At 43.5% G+C, this 22,805-nt stretch overlaps 1 protein-coding gene across 8 annotated transcripts in view; it reads right to left on the bottom strand.

Moving 5' to 3' along the window:
* LOC110524427 (ELAV like RNA binding protein 4) overlaps positions 1–22,805 on the bottom strand; it is a 68,647-nt gene that overhangs the window by 5,304 nt on the left and 40,538 nt on the right. For 4 of the 8 annotated variants that reach the window (XM_090235710.1, XM_090235707.1, XM_090235712.1 and 1 more), the window contains exons 4-7: positions 18,302–18,405; positions 11,304–11,457; positions 3,784–4,009; positions 1,489–1,527 (exon numbers count right to left, since the gene is read on the bottom strand). In XM_090235710.1, coding sequence (XP_090091836.1) covers positions 1,489–1,527; positions 3,784–4,009; positions 11,304–11,457; positions 18,302–18,405 — 523 coding nt within the window. The remainder of the gene's footprint in view (positions 1–1,488; positions 1,528–3,783; positions 4,010–11,303; positions 11,458–18,301; positions 18,406–22,805) is intronic. The other 4 variants (XM_090235713.1, XM_090235708.1, XM_090235715.1 and 1 more) reach the window with 1 other exon arrangement.

The following is a 22,805-nucleotide window of genomic DNA, read 5'->3' as shown; positions in this document are numbered from 1 at the left end:
AGAGCCACGGAGGAGACTACAGTGGTGTCTAACAGGGCAGGATCAAACACACTGTGTGGTTCTTCCATAGAAAAGGAAAGGAGTTGCATAGCAACAAGGGCTGACCTGCAGCCATCCCACCCTCCCCTAGCTCCCACCTCCACTGCTCACTTCTAAAGCACACTGACTACTACTACACTTGCCTTTGTTCATTAATCATCACCACTTCAAACCATGTGCCAAGCAAGCAAGAGGCTGTTCTGAAGGCAGGGCTTGTTGGATTTCTGTATTCCAAAACTCTACTGCTTTGACAGTTTGTACATTTTCAATAGTCTTTGCCTTGGTACTGTGTTGTTCAACCAGCAGGCACTGCAGCATATTGGTGAATATTATAAATGTCTTCTCTTCTTTTTGTTGTCATTTTCTTGGCCAGATCTTTTGCATCCCCCTTCAACTGAATTAATTGTTTCCTGCCCCCAGTACAAATAGAGGTATGTTAGACAAACGAGTTGCTGCCTGGGACATTGAGGTAGAGCTATGCGCTAAACAGTCTTTCCCATGCATCATTCTGTCACCGTCTTATAGTTGAGCCTTCACTCTCAGCAGGAATTGCTGCTAATCACTGCTATGGAAACCGATGAATTCAGTGGATTTGCTCTTTTCACAGAAAAAGCTATTTAATCATTCCATTTAAAAAATTTAAAAAGCAAATGCTTATTTTTTCATGCTACATCTGGGATCACAGCCTTTCTATTCCAGTGAGTGGACATCAAAGGAACTCACTGATTACTCTAACATGCAACAAAATGTCATCAGCTGATATCATGATGTCTCACAGCCGCTTCACTTCATGTTACATCAACAGTAGCAAAAGCAAAAGTTATGAGCAAAAAGAGGTGATCAGAAGTTGAGCTGGCTGCAGTGAAACAGCATTTCCTGCAGGGATCCAGGTGTCTCCAGCCTCTCCCATCTTGCCCCTTACTGACCCCTTAACCCCAACGCCCCATCACTACTGCTTACTGCTGTAATAACATGTTGTAATACATGTATTATTACATCCATTATGGCAAGTCCTATTGAATTGGGTGGTTTGTTATTGTAAGTTCCATTCACTGCTTTGATATTAGTGTTTTCAAACTGAACTTGATCCCAATGTAACGTCTAAATCTGGACAGAGGTTAGGCTAGAGTACCTGAATCCGGTAGAAAAACACGCCTAAAAACAAGAGAACAGAAATATACACAGAAACTATCCAAAGCAATCGGAATGTAAAAGTCAGCACTCATCATACTCAAAGCAAACTGAACATTAGAAAACAAAAGACCATTGTTTTCCTTTTGGACTAGTGGTTGGTGGATTCAAATGAAACAAGGCTAAAGAAAACCAAAAACATCAAGGCAGAATAACCTTGAACTGATTCGAATGCAAGTGACTTCTAAAAATGAAGAAAACAGGATAGAAATCATTTTGTCAACATGGACATCTGGCATTCGGTGAAGTTTTAATTACCTCTTTACGCCATAGGCCATATTAAGCAAATTGTCCAGCCTGTAAAGAGAAGGAGGGTTCTGGGGTTAATGCCAGGCAGATGGTTGACTCACTCAATGGAACTAATTCTACATTCCTGCCTCACTCAAAGAAGAAAGCCATCCAGAGATGGGCCATTACACTGAGGAGCCCCACCAGTCAGGGGTGGTGTCATTCACACAGCAACAAAGCAGCAGGCTAGCAACAGTACTGTACAGTGCTAACACAAGAGGCCACTCTGTGGCCCAATCAGCCAGCACACAGCGACATTTTCTTTTTTTAGCATGAGGCCCTATGGAGAGCACTCTCACGCTCCACATTCTTATGCTGCACGGGGCTTTCAGAGTGGTTCCGTTGTACATCTGTGCTGTTGTGTTGAGGTCAAATCATTTATAAGTCATTTATAATTGTGAGTTCAGCCATAGTATTGATGTCAAAGAAAGTTTTGAAATCTTGTCTTTCTCAAATTCAATGTCGATCCTGACAGCATAACGAAATAATGATTATTTATGTCATAAACTATGAAAACTGCTTTGCATCATTATTCCAATTGCCCCTCAGGTACTTTGGCATTAAGTTTGTCATTTTCAAGAAGGTTGAGAGACAAATTGAACATATATTATACTACTAAATAGTATAATAATTCTAAAAAAAATAGAGTTCTGTCAGTGTAATGGTTTGGCATTTTTTGAGAGATGGTAAAGGTTTTAAGAGAGGAAGATGACAAATCAGGGAATAATGTTGCATGGTTTGGACTAAGTAAACACTACTGAATAGTAACTGACCAAAAAAAGGTGCATTCTTTTGACACCTGTCCATGTAGAATGTCAAATGGAATGGTGTTTGTTAGTCAGTTGGTCGGGAGGAAAAATCAGACCGGTCCTGCAGACAGATAGTCACTGTGCTCAGTGGGCCAAGGATGGAAGCCACTCAGCCACATAAATCAGAGGCTTTTTGAGTGAGCCTTGCGTGGCCACGCAATGACCATCATTTGTCACATGGGTCTGCACTGTCTCATGTCTTAGTAAGCCTTTCAGCCTAATGGAAGGGTTGGGAACTAAAGTACCTCTCCCTTTCAAAACACTGTCTGTGCTGCAGGTCATCAGTGGGCAGAGATGCCGTCTGTGAACCTGACCAAATAATCTAAACAAAGCACAAAAATGTGTTGACTCATTAAAGCAGCAATTAGGCCATTATGCGGGCTGGGACTGAGCAATCTGCTTTTGTGGGTAAATTAGTCAATTGGACTGGAAGCTCTGAGGAGGCGCTTCAGGCCACTGTGCTGGAGACATCTGATGGGCTACTGCTGTAAAAAAAAAAAAAAAAAACCTGCCTTGGATGCCAGCTTTTCACAAACCCTCTCCAAGCCCACAGCATACAAAAGTGGTGCCTCTCAATGCATGTAAATGGGAACCGTCCGTTTAAAAAGTCTGTTAAATTAAAACCTGCTCCTACCTTAAATATAATAAGCCTAATTGACCAATTACTGTCATTAGTAATGTGGAGCATCACTAATAACTGAAATCTACAATATTTTGCTTAAAGGATTATATTGCCTTCTTAGAGGTGGATCAGACAAACAGACATTATATTTACTGGTGGCAAATGGGCAACATTGACAAGATATGTGATGCATTTCTGTCTGAGTTTGTGGATTAGGTTCAGCCCTGTGGCTGTTGGTTGTAATGCTGAGGAAGTTGAAAGGCTCTGGATCTGCAGTGCTCAGACCCTGGATTCTACTGAAAATCATGTTGTATATTCCTAACTTTGTTGGTCTAACTTTTCATAAATATATATACTTTTTTATTATAATAATTTGCTCCACAATCTTAAATATTTTTTTCATATATTCTCATTGGGACTACAGTCTGGAATCGGTGAGTATCAGGCTAAGTATGTGTTGGGAATGAACAGTGGATGGAAAGAGGGGATGACAGCTGGTTGCATTATGGAATAAGGAGGGTGATGAGGTGATGTGATGGAGACATTGTGAACGACAGAACCCCACTGTCTCTTGTAAATAGTTCTTCTCAGTTATGGGTGGAGCTCCAGGAAACCCACTCTTTGGAACAAAAATGCTTTCTTGGTTGAATGCACAAAGAATCAAACATCGTATTGGTGACTGATGACTTACAAGGTGGTTGATCGTTGCAATTAGACAATAAAATGCCATACTCAACTCTACAGTACATATAACAGTAGAAACATATATTTGAACCAATAGCACAATGGCTGAACCTGACCTCTCGACCCTTGTTGTGAGCCCTAGGTATTTACCTGAACCTCTGGGCCTGGTGGTGCAGGGGGCCTGGGTACCGGCGGTTGGGGGACTGGTACAGCTGGGACAGTAGGGCTTGGCTGGTCTTCTGGCTGGGGTTGTTGGCGAACTTGACGGTGATGGGCTCAGCAGCTCCAGAGGGCTTCTGTCCATTCAGCCCCTTAATGGCCTCCTCAGCCTCTATCCTCTTATCAAAGCGAATGAACCCCACACCCCGCGAACCACCTGTGGGGCCAACACATCACAAACATAGGGGCGTCCTTTTACTTCATGTGGTTCCGGCTAGATTACACACACACACACACACACACACACACACACACACACACACACACACACACACACACACACACACACACACACACACACACACACACACACACACACACACACACACACACACACACACACACACACACACACACACACACACACACACACACACCCTAACAGCCCTTATTATCTCTTTCATACATGGTACAGAGATGATGTCTGTTGTTGCTTTTAATAACATTGAAAGCAACGTTTTGTAAAGAGGATACTATGAGTTGGTCATTATTTGTATTCCATACAGAGAGGGATTGTGTTATGTGTATAACAGTGTTATTTGAAGAAGACAGTATAGCGCAGAGGGAAAAGCGAAGGCACCACCATGATTTCCTGTGCTGTCAAAGAGAGGAGGCTATAGAGGAGCTGATGCCTGCTGATGCAGAAATGCTGTTGTGTTGTTTGTGTGCTAGCTGCTGTAGTGCTGTGTCTCCTCACAGCTCATTGAGGCTACTCCGTGAGGTGCGTTGGACTCAGCACACACTGCAGCTCTCCTCCTAGCTCATGGCCACACACCCAGGCCTCACGCCATGTTGCTGGCGACATTTGAGTCGTCTCGAGGCAATGTTTTTTGACCGCCACCTGAAAGTAACATTTGGAGAGACGTACTGCCCAGGAGGTCTTTTCTTGGTCTCCATAAACGCGTGCTGCTCGTTTTTAATGAGGCTGGCTGACTGGCCCAGGGGACACTCGCTCAGTGACAGCATGCTGCCACGACTATTTGCATAATACTGTGTGCGCACATCTATACACCACACACAGAAACACTTTTTATTGTCATTTCTCTCTCACAACGCCGCTTGCGCTTATTGATGTTTTTCTGTTCCGCTGTCTCATTTTCTTCTCGAATCAGACTCTTTTGATATGTGCAGCCCTGAACAAACATTTACACACAATCTCTCCAATGCCGAATGCTTTCATTCACTCTAATGCTGAATAATTTAACTTATGGGTTGCTGCAGCTCTTGACAGACTCTCCCAATCCCTCCCTGCCTTCCCTGTACCTGTACATTATAATTAGGTTGTCACTGCTAGAAAATAATAAACACAGTCTGTTATTCCAAAGGGGTTTGAATTGTTGGCATACAGCTCTGGCTCCGATGTGAAACTAGGGTCACTGCTGCTTCGGTAGAAAATAATGTCATACTGATATTCCTAGGTGGTAACAAGTGCATACTGTTTTTGTACATTATGTTGATTTGTTTGCAGGGTTCTACACTAACTTTTTCAGTTGTTGGCACCATCACGATTTGGTTGCACAAAATGTTAAAAACATTTTTTTCAATAATTGATGATGACCTGTCCCATAATGTACCTGCATTCCATACAGAACCAGGCCAATAATGACTAGCTATCTTTTACATTAGCATGCCCTTGTGTTCTTACATTGACTTGGAGAGATTTACTGTAACGGCAAAGAAAAGAGACTGTTACAATAAAGTGCTAAATATATTTTTTGCAGATTTCAAAGTACCATGTTTTCTGCGAAATCCTCTAGAGGGCAGAACTGGAAAAAGGATACTTGATACCAAAATTATATCACAGTAAAAAAATGTTTACCTTTCCATCTACCTAAAAACGCTTAGGCTATCATTAGCATTGCTAACAGATACACAAAGTGGTAGACTTATAGGCCCTACTCGCACCGCACACAGCAAGGCTTCAGATAAAATTTGCCAGAGGCACACCGGGCTAGTGCCTACTGAAAGCTACTGGACCGAATAAAAAAACACTGTCCCAGGTTAAGATCTGACAGGAAAGCAAATGATACGTGCATAATTCCAATAGCTGGTGATTTGATCTTTCATTTACGGGCTATCCAAGTAGCCTATACAGCAGGGCTCTCCAATCCTGTTCCTGGAGAGTACTCTCCTATAGGTTTTCGCTCCAACCCCAGGTGTAACTAACCTGATTCAGTTCATCAACCAGCTAATTATTAGAATCAGGTGCTCTAGATTAGGGTCGGAGGGAAAACAGAGTTCTTTTGTATTTTTTTTGTACCATCATCTATGAAATGTTTTTGTTAAAGAATTTGGATCAAGACTGCCGAAATATACCTAATTTGTTTATTAATAACTTTTCATGTTCAAAATTGTGCACTCTCCTCAAACAATAGCATGGTATTATTTCACTGTAATAGCTACTGTAAATTGGACAGTGCAGTTAGAGCAGTAGAACTTCTAAATAGGCTACCTTAACTTCAATTACTTTTCAAGGACCAGAGAACCTTAGAGGAAAAGTCTGATTTTCAAGGTAGGCTAAAATGACTAAACTGCACATCGCAAATATTCAACCAAGACTTTGAACTTTTAAATATCTGGTTTGCATACCCATTCTTGCCAGCATTTACTGGTAAATATCATTTGGAACATATTTACTATCGCTGTTGGTCTTCGGTGAGTTGCTCTACACAACAACCAGCTGTTTATGAGCTGCTATATGTGTGCAGCCGCGCGTATGATAAATAATCGACACAACGAACGAACTGTTTTGGTAATCCGTCTTAAAAAAAATAAAAATCACTGGCCCAAGCGGGCCACTGACGGGGATGATTGCCTGGCTCGGAGGGTTCCCGAAACCTCCCTTGTATGTCGAGCCCTGACACACAAAGACAGGGGCATTCCCGGGCAGTTGTTGCCTCTTTAGAAATATGGTTTATTTTTGGCCAGTTGCACATTACTGTATGAATAAAACATGATAAAAGTGAGGCAAAAACGAACGGGACTAGATGAAAAATAATAAAAAATCACCGGCACCCTTGCCACCAATAAAAAATGTGTCGTATTGCTAAGTCAAACGGTCGCAAATGCAACTGTTTTGGTCACAGTATCGAACCCTGGTTTGTCACTTTCACTTTAATAATTTCATAAACATTTGTCAATCCAATACAATCATAGTTGTGCTTTGTTTCCCAACTTCACTTCATGCATAGTTGTTTATTTTTTTTCTCCATAAACCCACTAGCTACTCATGTCAAGAATGCCCCTTGTGGAAGAGTCGGGACATTATAAGACTTAAAGACTACAGTATTTTTGAGTTTCTAGAGCAATGAAACACCTGTTTACACCCTGTGGACTCATCTCCTGTAGGGATATGACCACACCTCTAGTGAAGAGAGCAGACAAGCACCAGTAGTCTATGTATGCCCCTTGGCCTTGAACTGCACCAGGCTGCAGCTGTTTGAAGAGATCTACACTACAGCAGTGCTTAGCATACAGCTGAAGGCTGCAAACCCACATTCAGGGTGGGATCTGAGAAAAACACCCCAGCCACTTGAATGAAGTGTTGACTTGAAGTGGTGTCCATTAAGGAAGGGGTGTAAAGAGTGGAGGGCTAGTGCAGTGGTCTCTTGAGAACTATGTCTGTCCCTGTCTATGTGGAGAGGTGTGAGGATCTCTGTGCCTATATGGTAGCACTGTGGAGAGAGGTGTGAGGGTCTTTGACCCCACGGACAGTAATTCCTTTCATTTCTCCTTTCACTGCCGTATAGACCTTCTGGGCATGAGGAGAAACACTACTACTGCACTGTAAGGTCAGCAGGGCCTAATGCAATTACACCACAACAGGTCAGGCGATCATGAACTTTGAACCAGTGACTGTGATATCCTGGCAGAGAAAAGAGACTCCATACAAACAGGTCTGTGTGTCAGACAGTTAACAGCAGTCGCTTCAGAATACAATCTAATGTAGGGTATAAGTTTAGGCTTTCATCAGTGGTTCCCTCAAGCAAGGCAGAAATCTAACAAAACAATCCCAGAAGTTATCTACTTAATAGTACTTTATTTTTTTTACTGAATTACTGTCAGTGTTGATATTGTGGAGTACCCCCCCCCCCCCCCCACTAGCTTTTTCAACATTTACATAATGAGCTTCCAGATGTTTTTTTGCATATCAAAACAAAGCAATGCAAACAGGCAGGCTGAGGAAAGCTGGGAAACAGACGGTGGCAGGCAGGCAGCTTCAGCCGGTTCCAGCACTTATCACAGGCCATACAGCATTAGGCCACAATGTACTACAGGCTACAGGCAGTTTCATTCACAGTAATCAGCCATGGCTTATGTAACTCTACCTGTACTTATCTCTTCTGAGCACACATGAACACAGAGAATGGCTGGTTTATTAATAACCACAACCAGGGAAGACAGTGGCAAGGAGCTGCCAGTGCCCTGACAAAGCTTTCTGCACGCCCACTGCACCCAGACACTACCACGGTGCTCCCCAACACTTCGCTCGGCAAACATTCCTCTGGGAAATCTGGAGGGATCTGAGAATCTGTCCAGGCGGCTGATGAAAGCTTTCTCTCTCCGCTCCAAACCTGAGCGCTTTGCTACCGTTTGTCATTCCGCTCTTTGAAGTGGCTGTAGCAACTGTATGGAATGTTTGTTAAACTTACACATTAAATACATTAGGAAAGAACCTCTCCCTGCCTCCTAATCAGAGAGAGAGAGAGAGAGAGAGAGAGAGAGAAAGATGGAGAGAAAGACCTGTTCTTGTTTTATGTAACTTAGTTTGTGGGGATAGATACAGATGGTCTTTGAAAAGGCAGTGTGAAAGAAGCCTTTGAAGAGCTTAGGTGCTCTCTGCTCCGCTCAGTAAAAGCAGAGTTAAAGCCATCTGTCTGCTTCTATGTGTGACCGCAGGCCAAGGTAACTATGCAATACACTCCATGTTATGGGTTCTGGTGGGTTATAGAGACACCAGGAAAGAGATGAGTTGTACAAGGTCTTATTTTATCTGTAAATAAATCAGGTTTGCTCATACAGTACGTAGCCTTGATCTTCAGCCACACATGGTGGGGATTTTAGACGAGCCAGAATGTATTACAACATTCATCATCAACATCCACTGTAAAAGTGTAGATGTGTCTATGGAGAGGAAGCCACACACTGATTGATCAGGGTTTTAGTATATGTGTGTATGAATGTTTTGCATGCTCTAGTCTGTGTGACTAGGCGTAACTTATAAAAGAAAGCTCTCCGGATCAATTGTATTGTCCTTATTGAGGAGATGTGTATTGACTGATTGCTGTGTGCCTGGGCCCTGCAGAGATGTTGAGAATATTTAACTATTGATCAAAGCCTCTCCGTATTATATTTCCTTCACATTGAGTTTCTGTTCGCATTGAACATCATGATCCGACAACTTTCCCCAAAGGTTAGAGAGAGTGAGGCGATATAAAAATGCTTCTCTGCGATATTTGTTCTGATAGAGGGGAAATACACATATCCATTCTGCAGAGATCAACAGAAAGAGAGAAGAGAAAGATACTAATATTGACAAAACACTTTGGTTACATGATTGATGTGTTATGCAATGACTGCCAGGCCTGCATCAGTGTGGATGAGCGACTGGCCTACCGTGTGATGTTCTGATTGGTTATAAAGGTCATTGGGGTTATTTCTTGATGGACAGCAAAATCTTCATGATCAGGACAGTGGCAATAAATGTGGGCTTAGGCTTTGTAATAACATAATTCCCCAGTCCCAACTCATTGTCAAGTCAATGTGAGTTCAGTCTGCCATCCTTGGACTATTTGTAACAGAACATTGTCTTCTCTGACTGTGAACTATGCAAACTGTGACTCAAAGTTCTTTCTGATGATACTGAGCAGGAGACTGACTGCAATATGCATCACGTTGATGGTCTGTGAAAATGAACTAAATCTCCTAATTAGTGGGTTTGAGCATATTTGTCCAAACCAAACCGATTCCTAGATTGGCCTTTGGAGCTTGTGTGCTCACTCTGAGCCACAGTAATGTCTGAAACTGAACAGATGGAGGGGAATTCTGATTTGGAATATCAAATTATGTTGATGATATTGGCGTGTGTGTGTGTAATGATGTTGAAATCAATGCTTGATTAACTGTCCTATACATATGAATGGTTAACCACTAAAAAGTAAAGGACAAAGGCAACATTTTTAAACTAATCTCTCTCTCTCTTCCTCTCTCTCACCCCACAGTTACACTTGTGTGAGTCGCAAGAGAGTTTTAATTTACGGTCCATTTCTCTTTATGGCAGTACGTGTGATGTGCCAGCTCTGAGCTCTCGGGCTCCTCTAAAAACCCTCCTTGTTTCTTAATCACCAGCAACTCAAATTTAATTAGAAATTCCTTCAGCAGATCCCCCTGCCTCAGGGGAGGCCTCTCTGGGCCGGGTAGGGCCTGTATGTGCTGGTGGGCCAGGCACTGTGTGTGTGTGTGTACGTGTGAGTGAGAGGGAGACAGAGGGAGAAGGAGAAAGAGAACGTGTGCACGCATCTGAGGCAGAAGATTTGCCTGTCTCTCTCTCGGTGGAGTGGTTCTGGCACTGTGAGACATGTAAGGTTATGATCCTGCCTACTGTTCCCTTCAACAGTGTGATTGGGATACAATGGAGAAGAAGAGACTGTTGGCACACCAACAGGATGAGCATTGGGCTTGTGGAGAACATGCTTGGGAAACTGTTTCTGTCTCATAAGACCAACTGTGTGCAAGCATGGTAATACCATTAACTATTTAGACATTTTCTTTTTTTAAATACTGCTCCACAGAATGCGTCAGACATTCCATTCCATTTAGGCTATTCAGAGGTTGATTTATTTATGACAGTGGTATGAGACAAGGTTAATGGGAATATCTAGCTGGCTAGTACTGTAGTTATATGAACAGATGTGTTTTCCACTGCCTTTACTTTTTGTGCTGTTGTTTGTGATCCCGAGGGCTGTGTGGAACAGGTCTTGTGGAAACATAGCTGCAAATAAACAGACCTGCTCTAAATTTGATCCTGCTCTGTTGTGTGTGGAGGGCCCCAGTGTCAGGGCTGATTTATTCTGCTTAGGCAAATGAGTGTGGCTTACAATGTGTTGTACGCATTCTGCTTCTTCAGTACACATAACACTGGAGCCTGCCGCAGGCAGACAAAACCTCTGAAATGGATCTAAGAGCTGTGCAATGGAAGTCATGCTGCATGTTTTGGCATCATGGTTTAATCTCTTTTTGTGCCTGTGCTCGGGTTGTGTGTAGGGTGTGTATGACTCAGATGAACATACGTTTATGTATATATGTGTGTGTGCATATTTGTGTGTGTTATCATGTTTAGGCCAATGCATGTGTGCTGTGCTGGCTAGAGGGTTAGAGTGTGTGTGTGTGTGTGTGTGTGTGTGCATGCACAGGTTTGTATGTATATAAATGAAAAGGCTCCCCATGGATACCTGTGACCTGGTCCACCAGGATGCGGGAGGTGATGATACGTCCGTACTGGGAGAAGAGCTGCTCCAGGTCCTTCTGGGTCATGGTCTTTGGCAGACCACTCACATACAGGTTAGCGTCTCGGATGGAGGCTGAGCTGGGACGTGCATATGACACCTTAGGAGATAGGTAAGAGATAAAAATGACTGTAGCATCTATGAGAACATTTTAAGCGTAGAGCATTGGTTTGTATTTTTTCCAGGGCATTGGTAGAGATGTTGGTGTAAGTTGTTTTTAATGACCTGAATCACAGGGCTTCACCTTACTGAGCTTGTTTTAATTAGCACATAACTTGCGTTACAGCAGATTCCATCTAAAAGCCACTTACACATTAGCATAGCAGACCCCATGCAGAAGAGATGTGAGGAAGTTAGGTTGGCACCAATTTATCTTCCGTTTTATTTGTTGTATAACATTCATATTTGTGTACTGTAGCAAAAGGCTCACACATCGAACCCTCATCAACCCTCATCATTAATATGGAAGTATTGGACAAAAATATATCGCTCTTGTTAATTCTTACATAAAAACAAATGCACTCACACATACAGTAGATGGGAGAGAAGGTGTATTTACAGCCTGGAGATGAGGGTGGGAGAGAGAGAGAAAGAGACGAAAAGAGGTCGTTTGTAAATCCTATTTTGGTGAGGGGGGGGGGGGGGTTTATGGGGATGAATTGAACTAACTATAACTATGCAACCTAAATGAGGTGGGTGCCTTCTCTCACAGATCCCTCCACAGTTCTGTAACACCCTCTCTTCAGTGTGCCACACTCACCAGCACCTTGGACAGCGCCTCTCTCTCACACACTCGGAGTCCCTCACACTCCCACTCTCACACAGACTGTCGTTGCTTGGCTGTCATCTCTCCTGTTAGCCTGGGTCACAGCTCTCATTCTGTCAGAGCACACACTCACCTCCCTCAGTCTAATTTAGATGCTACCATTTCCTTAACTCTTATATTAAAAGGTCATATAAACTGTAGTATTACACTATATTGGAAGCTACTATTTGAAGGCTGTTCTGTTTGTCATTGACAGGGTGTTCTTCATGATCTTTAACTGGCAAATTAGACCTTGATATTGCAGTCGTGCCATGTTCGCTCTCTCCTGAAACAGTTCCTGTCCTTTGCTGAATGCTGTTCTAATTTCTAGATTGTGATCTGGTTTTACTTTTTCAAAATGTGAGTTTAATCTTGTTACCATTGCTGACTGGAGAACCTTTTCCATCCAGGGTATTCATTCAAAGACATAAATCATTAAACACTGCCTCCTGAGTGGCGCAGCGGTTTAAGGCAGCGTCGTCCGGTTTAGGGTTTGGCCAGGGTAGGCCATCATTTTCTAAGGCTTTCCACCTGGTTACCCCTACCCCGATCAACAGCCCTCCATCCCCACAGCAACCCTCGCCCAAGCCTCCCCCATTTCTCCTTCACCCAAATCCAGATAGATGATGTTCTGAAAGAGCTACAAAATCTGTACCCCTACACATCAGCCGGGCTAGACAATCTGGATCCTCTCTTTCTAAAATGATCTGCCGAAATTGTTGCAACCCCTATTACTAGCCTGTTCTCTTTGTATCGTCTGAGATTCCTATAGATTGGAAATCTGCCACAGTCATCCCCCTCTTCAAAGGGGGAGACACTCTAGACCCAAACTGCTACAGACCTATATCTATCCTACCAAGTTAACAAATGGATTACCGACCATTTCGAATCCCACCGTACCTTCTCCGCTATGCAATCTGGTTTCAGAGCTGGTCATGGGTGCACTTCAGCCACATTACTGTGCAGCCGTATTCATAGACCTGGCCAAGGCTTTCGGCTCTGTCAATCACCACATTCTCATCGGCAGACTCAACAGCCTTGGTTTCTCAAATGATTGCCTTGCCTGGTTCACCAACTACTTCTCTGATAGAGTTCAGTGTCAAATCGGAGGGCCTGTTGTCCGGACCTCTGGCAGTCTCTATGGGGGTGCCACAGACTCTCTTCTCTGTATATATCAATGATGTTGCTCTTGCTGCTGGCGATTCTCTGATCCACCTCTACGCAGACAACACCATTCTGTATACCTCTGACCCTTCTTTGGACACTGTGTTAACTAACCTCCAGACGAGCTTCAATGCCATACAACGCTTCTTCCATGGCCTCCAACTGCTCTTAAATGCAAGTAAAACTAAATGCATGCTCTTCAACCAATCGCTGCCGCACCTGCCCGCCCATCCAGCATCACTACTCTGACTTAGAATATGTGGACAACTACAAATACCTAGGTGTCTGGTTAGACTGTAAACTCTCCTTCCAGAATCGCATTAAGCATCTCCAATTCAAAATTAAATCCAGAATCGGCTTCCTATTTCGAAACAAAGCATCCTGCCAAACATACCCTCGTAAAACTGACCATCCTACCGATCTTTGACTTCGGCGATGTCATTTACAAAATAGCCTCCAACACCCTACTCAACAAATTGAATGCAGTCTATCACAGTGCCATCCATTTTGTCACCAAGTCTCTGCTAGGTAAAGCCCCGCCTTATCTCAGCTCAATGGTCACCATAGCAGCACCCACCCGTAGCACGCGCTCCAGCAGGTACAGTGCCTTGCGAAAGTATTCGGCCCCCTTGAACTTTGCGACCTTTTGCCACATTTCAGGCTTCAAACATAAAGATATAAAACTGTATTTTTTTGTGAAGAATCAACAACAAGTGGGATGACTCTGGATGAACTGCAGAGATCTACAGCTGAGGTGGGAGACTCTGTCCATAGGACAACAATCAAGTATATTGCACAAATCTGGCCTTTATGGAAGAGAGGCAAGAAGAAAGCCATTTCTTAAAGATATCCATAAAAAGTGTCGTTTAAAGTTTGCCACAGGCCACCTGGGAGACACACCAAACATGTGGAAGAAGGTGCTCTGGTCAGATGAAACCAAAATTGAACTTTTTGGCAACAATGCAAAACGTTATGTTTGGCGTAAAAGCACCACAGCTCATCACCCTGAACACACCATCCCCACTGTCAAACATGGTGGTGGCAGCATCATGGTTTGGGCCTGCTTTTCTTCAGCAGGGACAGGGAAGATGGTTAAAATTGATGGGAAGATGGATGGAGCCAAATACAGGACCATTCTGGAAGAAAACCTGATGGAGTCTGCAAAAGACCTGAGACTGGGACGGAGATTTGTCTTCCAACAAGACAATGATCTAAAACATAAAGCAAAATCTACAATGGTTTAAAAATAAACATGTCCAGGTGTTAGAATGGCCAAGTCAAAGTCCAGACCTGAATCCAATCGAGAATCTGTGGAAAGAACTGAAAACTGCTTTCACAAATGCTCTCCATCCAACCTCACTGAGCTCGAGCTGTTTTGCAAGGAGGAATGGGAAAAAATGTCAGTCTCTCGATGTGCAAAACTGATAGAGACATACCCCAAGTGACTTACAGCTGTAATCGCAGCAAAAGGTGGCGCTACAAAGTATTAACTTAAGGGGGCTGAATAATTTTGCACGCCCAATTTTTCAGTTTTTGATTTGTTAAAAAAGTTTGAAATATCCAATAAATGTCGTTCCACTTCATGATTGTGTCCCACTTGTTGTTGATTCTTCACAAAAAAATACAGTTTTATATCTTTATGTTTGAAGCCTGAAATGTGGCAAAAGGTCGCAAAGTTCAAGGGGGCCGAATACTTTCGCAAGGCACTGTATATCTCACTGGTCACCCCCAAAGCCAATTCCTCCTTTGGCTGCCCCTCCTTCCAGTTCTCTGCTGCCAATGACTGGAACAAACTGCAAACATCACTGAAGCTGGAGACTCACATCTCCCTCACTAGCTTTAAGCACCAGCTGCCAGAGCAGCTCACAGATCACTGCACCTGTACATAGCCCATCTGTAGCCCATCCAACTACCTCATCCCCATACTGCATTTATTTATTTATCTTGCTCCTTTGCACCCCAGTATCTCTACTTGCACATTCATCTTCTGCACATCTACAATTCCAGTGTTGAATTGCTATATTGTAATTAATTTGCCACCATGGCCTATGTATTGCCTTACCTCCCTTATCCTACCTCATTTGCACATGCTGTATATAGACTTATTTTTCTATGGTATTATTGACTGTATGTTTGTTTATTCCATGTGTAGCTCTGTGTCGTTGTATGTGTCGAACTGCTTTGCTTTATCTTGGCCAGGTCGCAGTTGCAAATGAGAACTTGTTCTCAACTGGCCTACCTGGTTAAATAAAGGTGAAATAAAAAAAATAAAAAAATTGTAAACAAAAATTTGTTCTTAACTGACTTGCCTGGTTAAAAAATGTACTTGTGCAAATAAAGAAACATCTCGGCATAATCACAAAAAAATCCTCTTTAACTCTGAAGGCAAAAGCATTGGCAGTTAGCTTCCCCTGTGGCCCTCGTCTTTCAAACCTTCCTTCCTTCTTTCCCTTTGGTTCTATCACTTTCACTCCTTCTCTCCCTGTCAGCCCACCCCAGATGTCTTATCCATCAACACCTCCAATGGCTGTAACAAGTAAGTGTGTGTGTGTGTGTGTGTGTGTGTGTGTGTGTGTGTGTGTGTGTGTGTGTGTGTGTGTGTGAAGAGAGACTGTGTAGCCCTGCTCTTCTCACCTCCAGCGTGCTCCTTCCTCTCACACCTCCACAGGGTAGCAGCAGCAGAGTTGTGCTGAGAAACTCTGAGGTGTCATGGAGGAGGAAACCACACGCTTTAAAAGACAGAAACATACCCCAGAAAGACACCACCTGTGTGTGTGAAACTCTGTGGCGAACCGAGACGCTCCTTTTTGTTTACACCCTACAGTGAGGGAGCACTGAGGGTACTAGTGTTATGGGGGTACTAGAAGGGAAACGTGTGTATGGAACACAGATGTGTCTGTGAGTATTATGTGTACACACATACGGATGGATATTCCCATAGGCTTACTGTACACGATCGCCTACATATTAACTACAGTATTGTACTGCATAAAAAACACACGTTTCATCAGCTGAGGCTTGGTGTGAAACTGGAAAGTCATATCAAAGACACTAAGCTCTTCGTGTCAAGTGTCTTCCCGAAAAGAGGTCTCCAAATGTTTCCTCTGCACATCGACGTATGAACTGTAGTTCAATGACACCACAAGCAGCTCTCTCTTCTCTCCCACCAGAGAGCCTCACACTGGGCTGCAAGACAGAGCTGTCTGCTGCTATTAGGAAGTCTGTCTTCATTTTCATGGCTGCTTAAGATAACCTCTGGTGCAGAAAGAAAGGCCTGTGGCACTGCATGGATATTTTAAGTAGATAATGACCTTGAACACACTTATTAGAAGTTGTAAAAAGGGGCATTTTCTTCAGTGCTGCTAAAAGGCCTTATTGATATGGGTAACACAGTCTAAATAATGGGTTTCGCACAATGGCAAGAATGAAAAGAGCAAAACTCAAATCGAAGGGAGAGACAGACAAAAGGGCTGGCCTAAACCTCTCATGCAGAGAGGGAATCTGCTGCTATCACTGAGAGCTAGGGTGAAGTCGAAGATGCTGCTCCGTCTGACTGGATAAGATGGACAGACAGAGGAAGCTGAACGATGTGGAACGCTGTGTGTGTATTTGTAAGCGAGAGAGATAGGGGAGGACAGTGCGTGTGGGGGGATAGAACATCGCTCACTGGTGTACTTGCTCTTTGGACTGTGTGCTCCAGGATGATGGACACGGAAGATCGCTCCCGTTTTATTACACACAAGCAGTGGGAGGAAGAGGCTGTGCAAGAGCTGAGGAAGCGAGGAGTGTGTCTAGCTCTGGATATGTTATGGGTTTTGACAGCGTCAATGAGAAACAGCAGTAGGCTCTTCTCTCTAGCCCAAGGGGACAGGCCATGGCACGCTGGTGATTCCTAAGTGGGATGCTTCCTAAAGACAAGCCTGATGCGTGGGGACTTGGGAGGACTGGGGAGCGTCACTGCTACAGTAGCCTGGGTTGGGGGCCTGGGTGCTAGCTTGGCCCTCTGGTTTTCCATCTCAGCAGACTTCATTAGTGAGGGAGAGTGGCAGCGGGAATCTACAGACACGGACCCAGTGACTCATCCTAACGCCTGTCAGCTACGCTCAGTGGGTGAGACCTGCGCTAGAGTAACTGTGGGTCATACTGACTGTCACACTCTGACACGCACAGACATACACAGAGAGCTCTGGCTGTCTCCCCACGCCCTTGCCTCTCAAGAGCCCACTTCAAAGCACTGTGCTGGATTGAAAACAGGCTGGGCTGTGTTGATCTGGTGTGGCTGTTTCCCTTTACAATATTGACCTGTCATGTTCAGGGCTGTCGAGGGATTGGGGATTGTGTATGGGCTTTTCCCATTCAGCTCGGCAGGGTAATCTGATCTGATTAGATTTAGAAATATGTTACTGAAAGGGCTTGGATTATGGTAGCAGAGCAGATTACAGTATGGCTTAAAGCGAACAGCATAACGGAGCCATATGAGGGGATAGCGATCATTATCCTGCTCAACAAGTAAAGACAAACGACTATATAAAATGGATATTGAGTATACTAATAAAACTATACTACTTATGAAATTATACTTTTCCCTTCATCTATATTTGACTTCCCAACCTTTAATAAAATGTAATATTAATTTGCGTCCTCTATTTAACTTTGGCAGCATGTAATACATGTTTTTTCCCTACTGTCTGAAAATCTTTCTAGTTTCAGCTTTACATTTTGACATTTTAGAACTGAATTAGCATATCAGTTATACCTCACGGCTTTTTATGCTCTTTGATTCAGCTACTCTTTCTCTCTCTCTCTGCATGTATTTAAATGAGTATGAATCTCCTCTCTAGCTTATCAGAAGCCTCAGTCACTGCCCAACATTCCTAAAACCTACATGGGCACTGAAGCAGTGCGTTCCTAATCACATGGCCGCTGGGTGAATTGATATTCAGGGTACAGAACAGTTTTTACCAATCTGACTTACCTTGATAGTTTTGGTTTGAAGTCTGAGTCCGTTTAATGTGTTAATGGCTTTCTCTGCATCCTTTGGGTCTATGTAGTTGACGAACCCATAGCCCAGACTCTGTCCTGTAAAACAGAAAGAGCATTTTTACAATACATAATTCTACCCAGTACATTCAGAATTGGTACAGATACATTCTAAGTCCAAGTAATGTCTTCACAACTGAAAGCGAAAAAATGTCATTGTTTTTGAAAAACGTCTGACATTGTCATTAATACCAGATTTGTTTTGATTGAACATTTTCCTGACATCTCTGGATATTTATTTCAGGCAGAGTCGGCTTTGATGAGCTCGTTGACTTTCGACAAACGCCCAAAGCTTTTGTGGCTGTGTGATAGTAAAATAAACAAACTTGCTACACAAGTGCCTGGCAAGTCCAAGTGGAGCAACGTACTTATAGCCATTAATGGAACCAGACAGCAGTAAGTCCACAGTGGAATCTCAAATGTAATACAACGCTGTTCTAGCGCCAAGTAAATAGCATCCAAGGCAAGCTGCAGCTTTGGGCCAAAGGGAGCTGTATTTCTCACATCAAACACGATGCTTCTCCCTCACTTTCAGTGGATTACCCTGGATTATCATTTCTCCATTGTTCATTAAAAACCTCCTGTCCGGGAGAGAATCTCTGTGGTTCACAGCTATTTTTACCCTTCATCTCGCTGACACTGATCTGACAGCACCCCTCGGAAAGTTTGGACACTAAAATAGAACTATGCCATTAACGCAAAAATATCCGTGGGCCTGTGGATATGTATTCAATATCAAAGTGCCTTCGCAAAGACATCTCTTCTCATACTCCTCAATGTGGGTTGCCGATAATTAGCCAACTGCAGAGCGGCTCCCCCCTCTCTGTCACCTTCCTCCTCCCCCTTCCACTGCTTCACAAGGAGAACTTGAGGCTCGACAAGCATAGCTTACAAAAGGTTAGCTGAAATGAAGTGTGCTTCCGAAGCGCACTCATGCAGAGGCGCCTGGATGTGCTGGGTTGCGATTAATGAAACAGTTACATTGCACTTGGGCGGGCAGGCAGGTAGGCAGGCAGGCAGGAGCTGTGTGTGAAGAGAGTCTCAGGTGCTCATCCCTCCTCTGCATTCTCACCCTGACCCTCAGCGCTCAGCTCTGAGAGGCCATCAGGGCCCCTACACTGTCATGTCCGCTGTGCCAAGCACCTCTCTAAAGTACCTGTGTGCTTGTATATGTTTGTAGGCACATGTGCCGTATACATACTATAAACACGTGTCTGTGTGTGAATGGATTCCAAATAAACACAAGGACCTGTCTCTGTTTGTGATCCCTCACTCCCTCCAATTCTGGTGCAGTCTACACCAGTGTGTCTTTGGGAGTTGCATTGGGAGTTGGCACCAGTCCCTGTGCCCACCTTGGCAAGGCTGGATGGGAGATATGGGTGTGCCCCTCCTCCCACCCCCTGGCACCACTCCCTAGGTGAGTGGAGAAATGGGGTGAGGCAGCTGCTTTCAGCACGAGGCAGCTCCAAGAGGGGATTCCACCCACCAGTAACAGAGTAGCCCACAGCAGGGGTCCATGGGCTGACTGCTTCCCGGAGACACAACGCCAACGCACAGAAACATACACTCATACTGCATGTAAACCCTTTTTTTTTGCAAACTATGGACCGCTGATGTGAATATAGCACTAAAACGTACACAGTAAATAGAAAGTGTACACACACACACCCTGACAGGGTCAAAAAGCGGTAGTGCGCAGACTGTGGGCCAACATTGGCAGGCAAACTTGTCGTGGCCTTTCACAACAACGACTTGCTCTGCACGCACGCAGTCCAGCAGGTTCAACCCAGCACGATGCCTGACTGAAATAAATACACAGGCCTAGCACAGCACGGTTCAGAACAGCACAGCTCAGCACGGCGCAGCACAACATGCCTCAACGCTGTTCTACACAGCACAGCAAAGCTACTACTACAGTACATAGCTGTCCAGGAGAGCACAGGTGTTTTAGCACAAAAATGTTTTAGCTTTTTGTATAAAGGCTTATTTTCAGGTTGTTTACTGTGTTATATATAGGAATCTAGATCCACGTGTCACTAGAAAGGCTGAGTGCCATTTTGAAGGATTGTACAAATGCCATTAAGGATAATTATAGACAAACATCTGGGAAAAAAGGCATCCCAGGAAGCTGAAAATGCCATTAAGATAGCATAATAAATACCCTCTAATGGAAGAGCAAACAGGAAATTATCCCTATGCCGTTTAATTTGTCTAATGGATACATTAACTTACACATTTTAATTGTCAATTAAAACCCCAAACCAAAATGATGCATTGCAGTTTTAATTAGCTTTTAATGAGGATAGATCTTCATTTTCCATGACTTTCAGCTCCTAACAACAGCAATCCCACCCCATCCCCAAATCTGGAGGCGTTTGAACAACATGTACAAACTAAAAAGACAATGCTTAACATCAGTTAAAAGGGATATTCTTCATAAATAAACAGCTTAGTAATGTTATTAGTGGGATCGTGCTGAGCTCCTTCATTAGGATGAGTTGAGCTAAAAGCACAGGGCCAATAGTTGTGTGTGACAGTGGATCCCCCCTCTTTGTGATCCAGAGTGGTGCGTTGGTTCGTAGCAGACGTGCGCGGGGATAATTGAGCTCATTAGTTGTGACATTAACACAGCAGTGCCATAATGCTTCATAACAGCTGTCCCGTTTTAGCCCTAACCACTACTGATGAGAGAGCGGGCCGGGGTAATTGAGACCACCTCACCAGGTCTTCACCGCTCCCCGTACAGTCAAAAAATAAATACAAGGGGGAAATAGGCAGTGCACCAAATGTTTTTCCTTGGCAAATCACTGCTATTTCCAGTGAGTGGCTCCTCTCGGTGGTGCTACAGTATGACTAAGTCATTATTTGTTTCCCGAAGAGCAGCAGGTTGCGGAATGTGTGAGATGATAAAATGAGTGTGTTTCCAGGGGGTGTTCTGCCTCTCCCGATGTGGTGACTTGCACAGAGAACCACAGACACTCACACCGTGTGGAAAGAGAGTTGCCCGCTGGGGCCTCCTCTGTCATGGCTTCCATACACTTATGGTCTTCCTTCCTTCCTATTGTTTTGTATTGTTAGATATTACTGCACTGTTGGAGTTTTGCTACACCCGTGATAACATCTGGAAAATATGTGTACTCGACCACTAAAATTGTATTTATTACCTTTAAGTACCCTGTAGATAGTTACAGTACCTCCCTTCCATTTATTAACATGCATGTCTGTACACAAGATATGATCTGTAACCTAGTAGTAAACAATATCCTTCTGTGATTGGGCCCTTCATAAAAATAAGAATTGCCTTAATATTTCACAATGGTTAAGACAACATTGCGATGCTCTGTATTAATGACTTACAACCTGTTCTCTCTAAGCCTCCATGTTCGGTCTGTGTCTCGGAGTCCCCACTCCATCCATGTCAGTGAAAATGGCTTCAATCTGTCATATAAGATGCCATGGGATGAGAGCGAAGAGGGGGAAAGTGCACTGTGCATAGGATGACAGTGCTATGAAAAGCTGACAGTAACATACCTTGATAGCACCAGGTTCCTGAGGTAGAAACAGGCTTATTGGTTTGGTCAGTCTTAAATTTAGCCACATTTAAGATTTGGAGGAGGAAAGAAAACATTCCAGTTTGTCAAAACAGATGTGTATCATCGTGTTGGTTCCCTGACATTTTACCCTCGCTGCAACAGCAACTTGGGAATTATTTTTGACCGACCAGCACTCTCCAAAATATTTGCGAGAGTAGTCACCAACTTAAATTCCGACAAATACACATATACAAACTTCTAGAAGTTCCCAGTTCAGTATTATATTGTTAAAGTTCAAGAAGTTCGGTTTTGTTTGCTAATCTCCTAAAGAAAGTAGAATGACCTAATGTGCAGTTTTATGATATGATTGAATATACATTTATAATTCACACTTTAAATCTACATAAACCACTTAGCTGCGGTAAGTGCTTCTAGTACGAAAAACTGACAGAGGCTCAGTTCATTCTAACTGGCTGTTAATAGCAAAAGTAATTTGATTACAGCAAACGTGGACTCAGAGCTATTAAGGGCATTTTGTATGCCACTATTTACCATTTGCATTTTTGGCCATATTTCATTTTTATACCTACAGCAATGGCATAACACTGAACAATTGACAAACATTAGGTCATAATATAAACATTTGACTATAATGGCATTCAAACACTAATACAGCCTTACTATAGCTATGTGCTTACATTAGTGTGACTAAATTGCTGACCAAATAAACATTCCACGCATACACTGCCTCCGCTCAGATGTCTGTTCTCTAGGGTTGCCAAGGTAGCAGCAACTGTAATATGCAGGAGTCTCCCACCCACCCCCAGTCCCTCCTCCCAATCGGTGGCTGCTGCCTGAGGCGAGTTGGATGGAAGCTCAAAATGTGTAGGATGTCTGGGAGGATAG

The sequence above is a fragment of the Oncorhynchus mykiss genome, chromosome 5 (assembly GCF_057628025.1).
Source record: "Oncorhynchus mykiss isolate SJ-2025 chromosome 5, ASM5762802v1, whole genome shotgun sequence".
NCBI lineage: Eukaryota > Metazoa > Chordata > Actinopteri > Salmoniformes > Salmonidae > Oncorhynchus > Oncorhynchus mykiss.
Note: the sequence above shows the minus strand (reverse complement) of the source record. Positions and strands in the feature narration are given on the sequence as shown.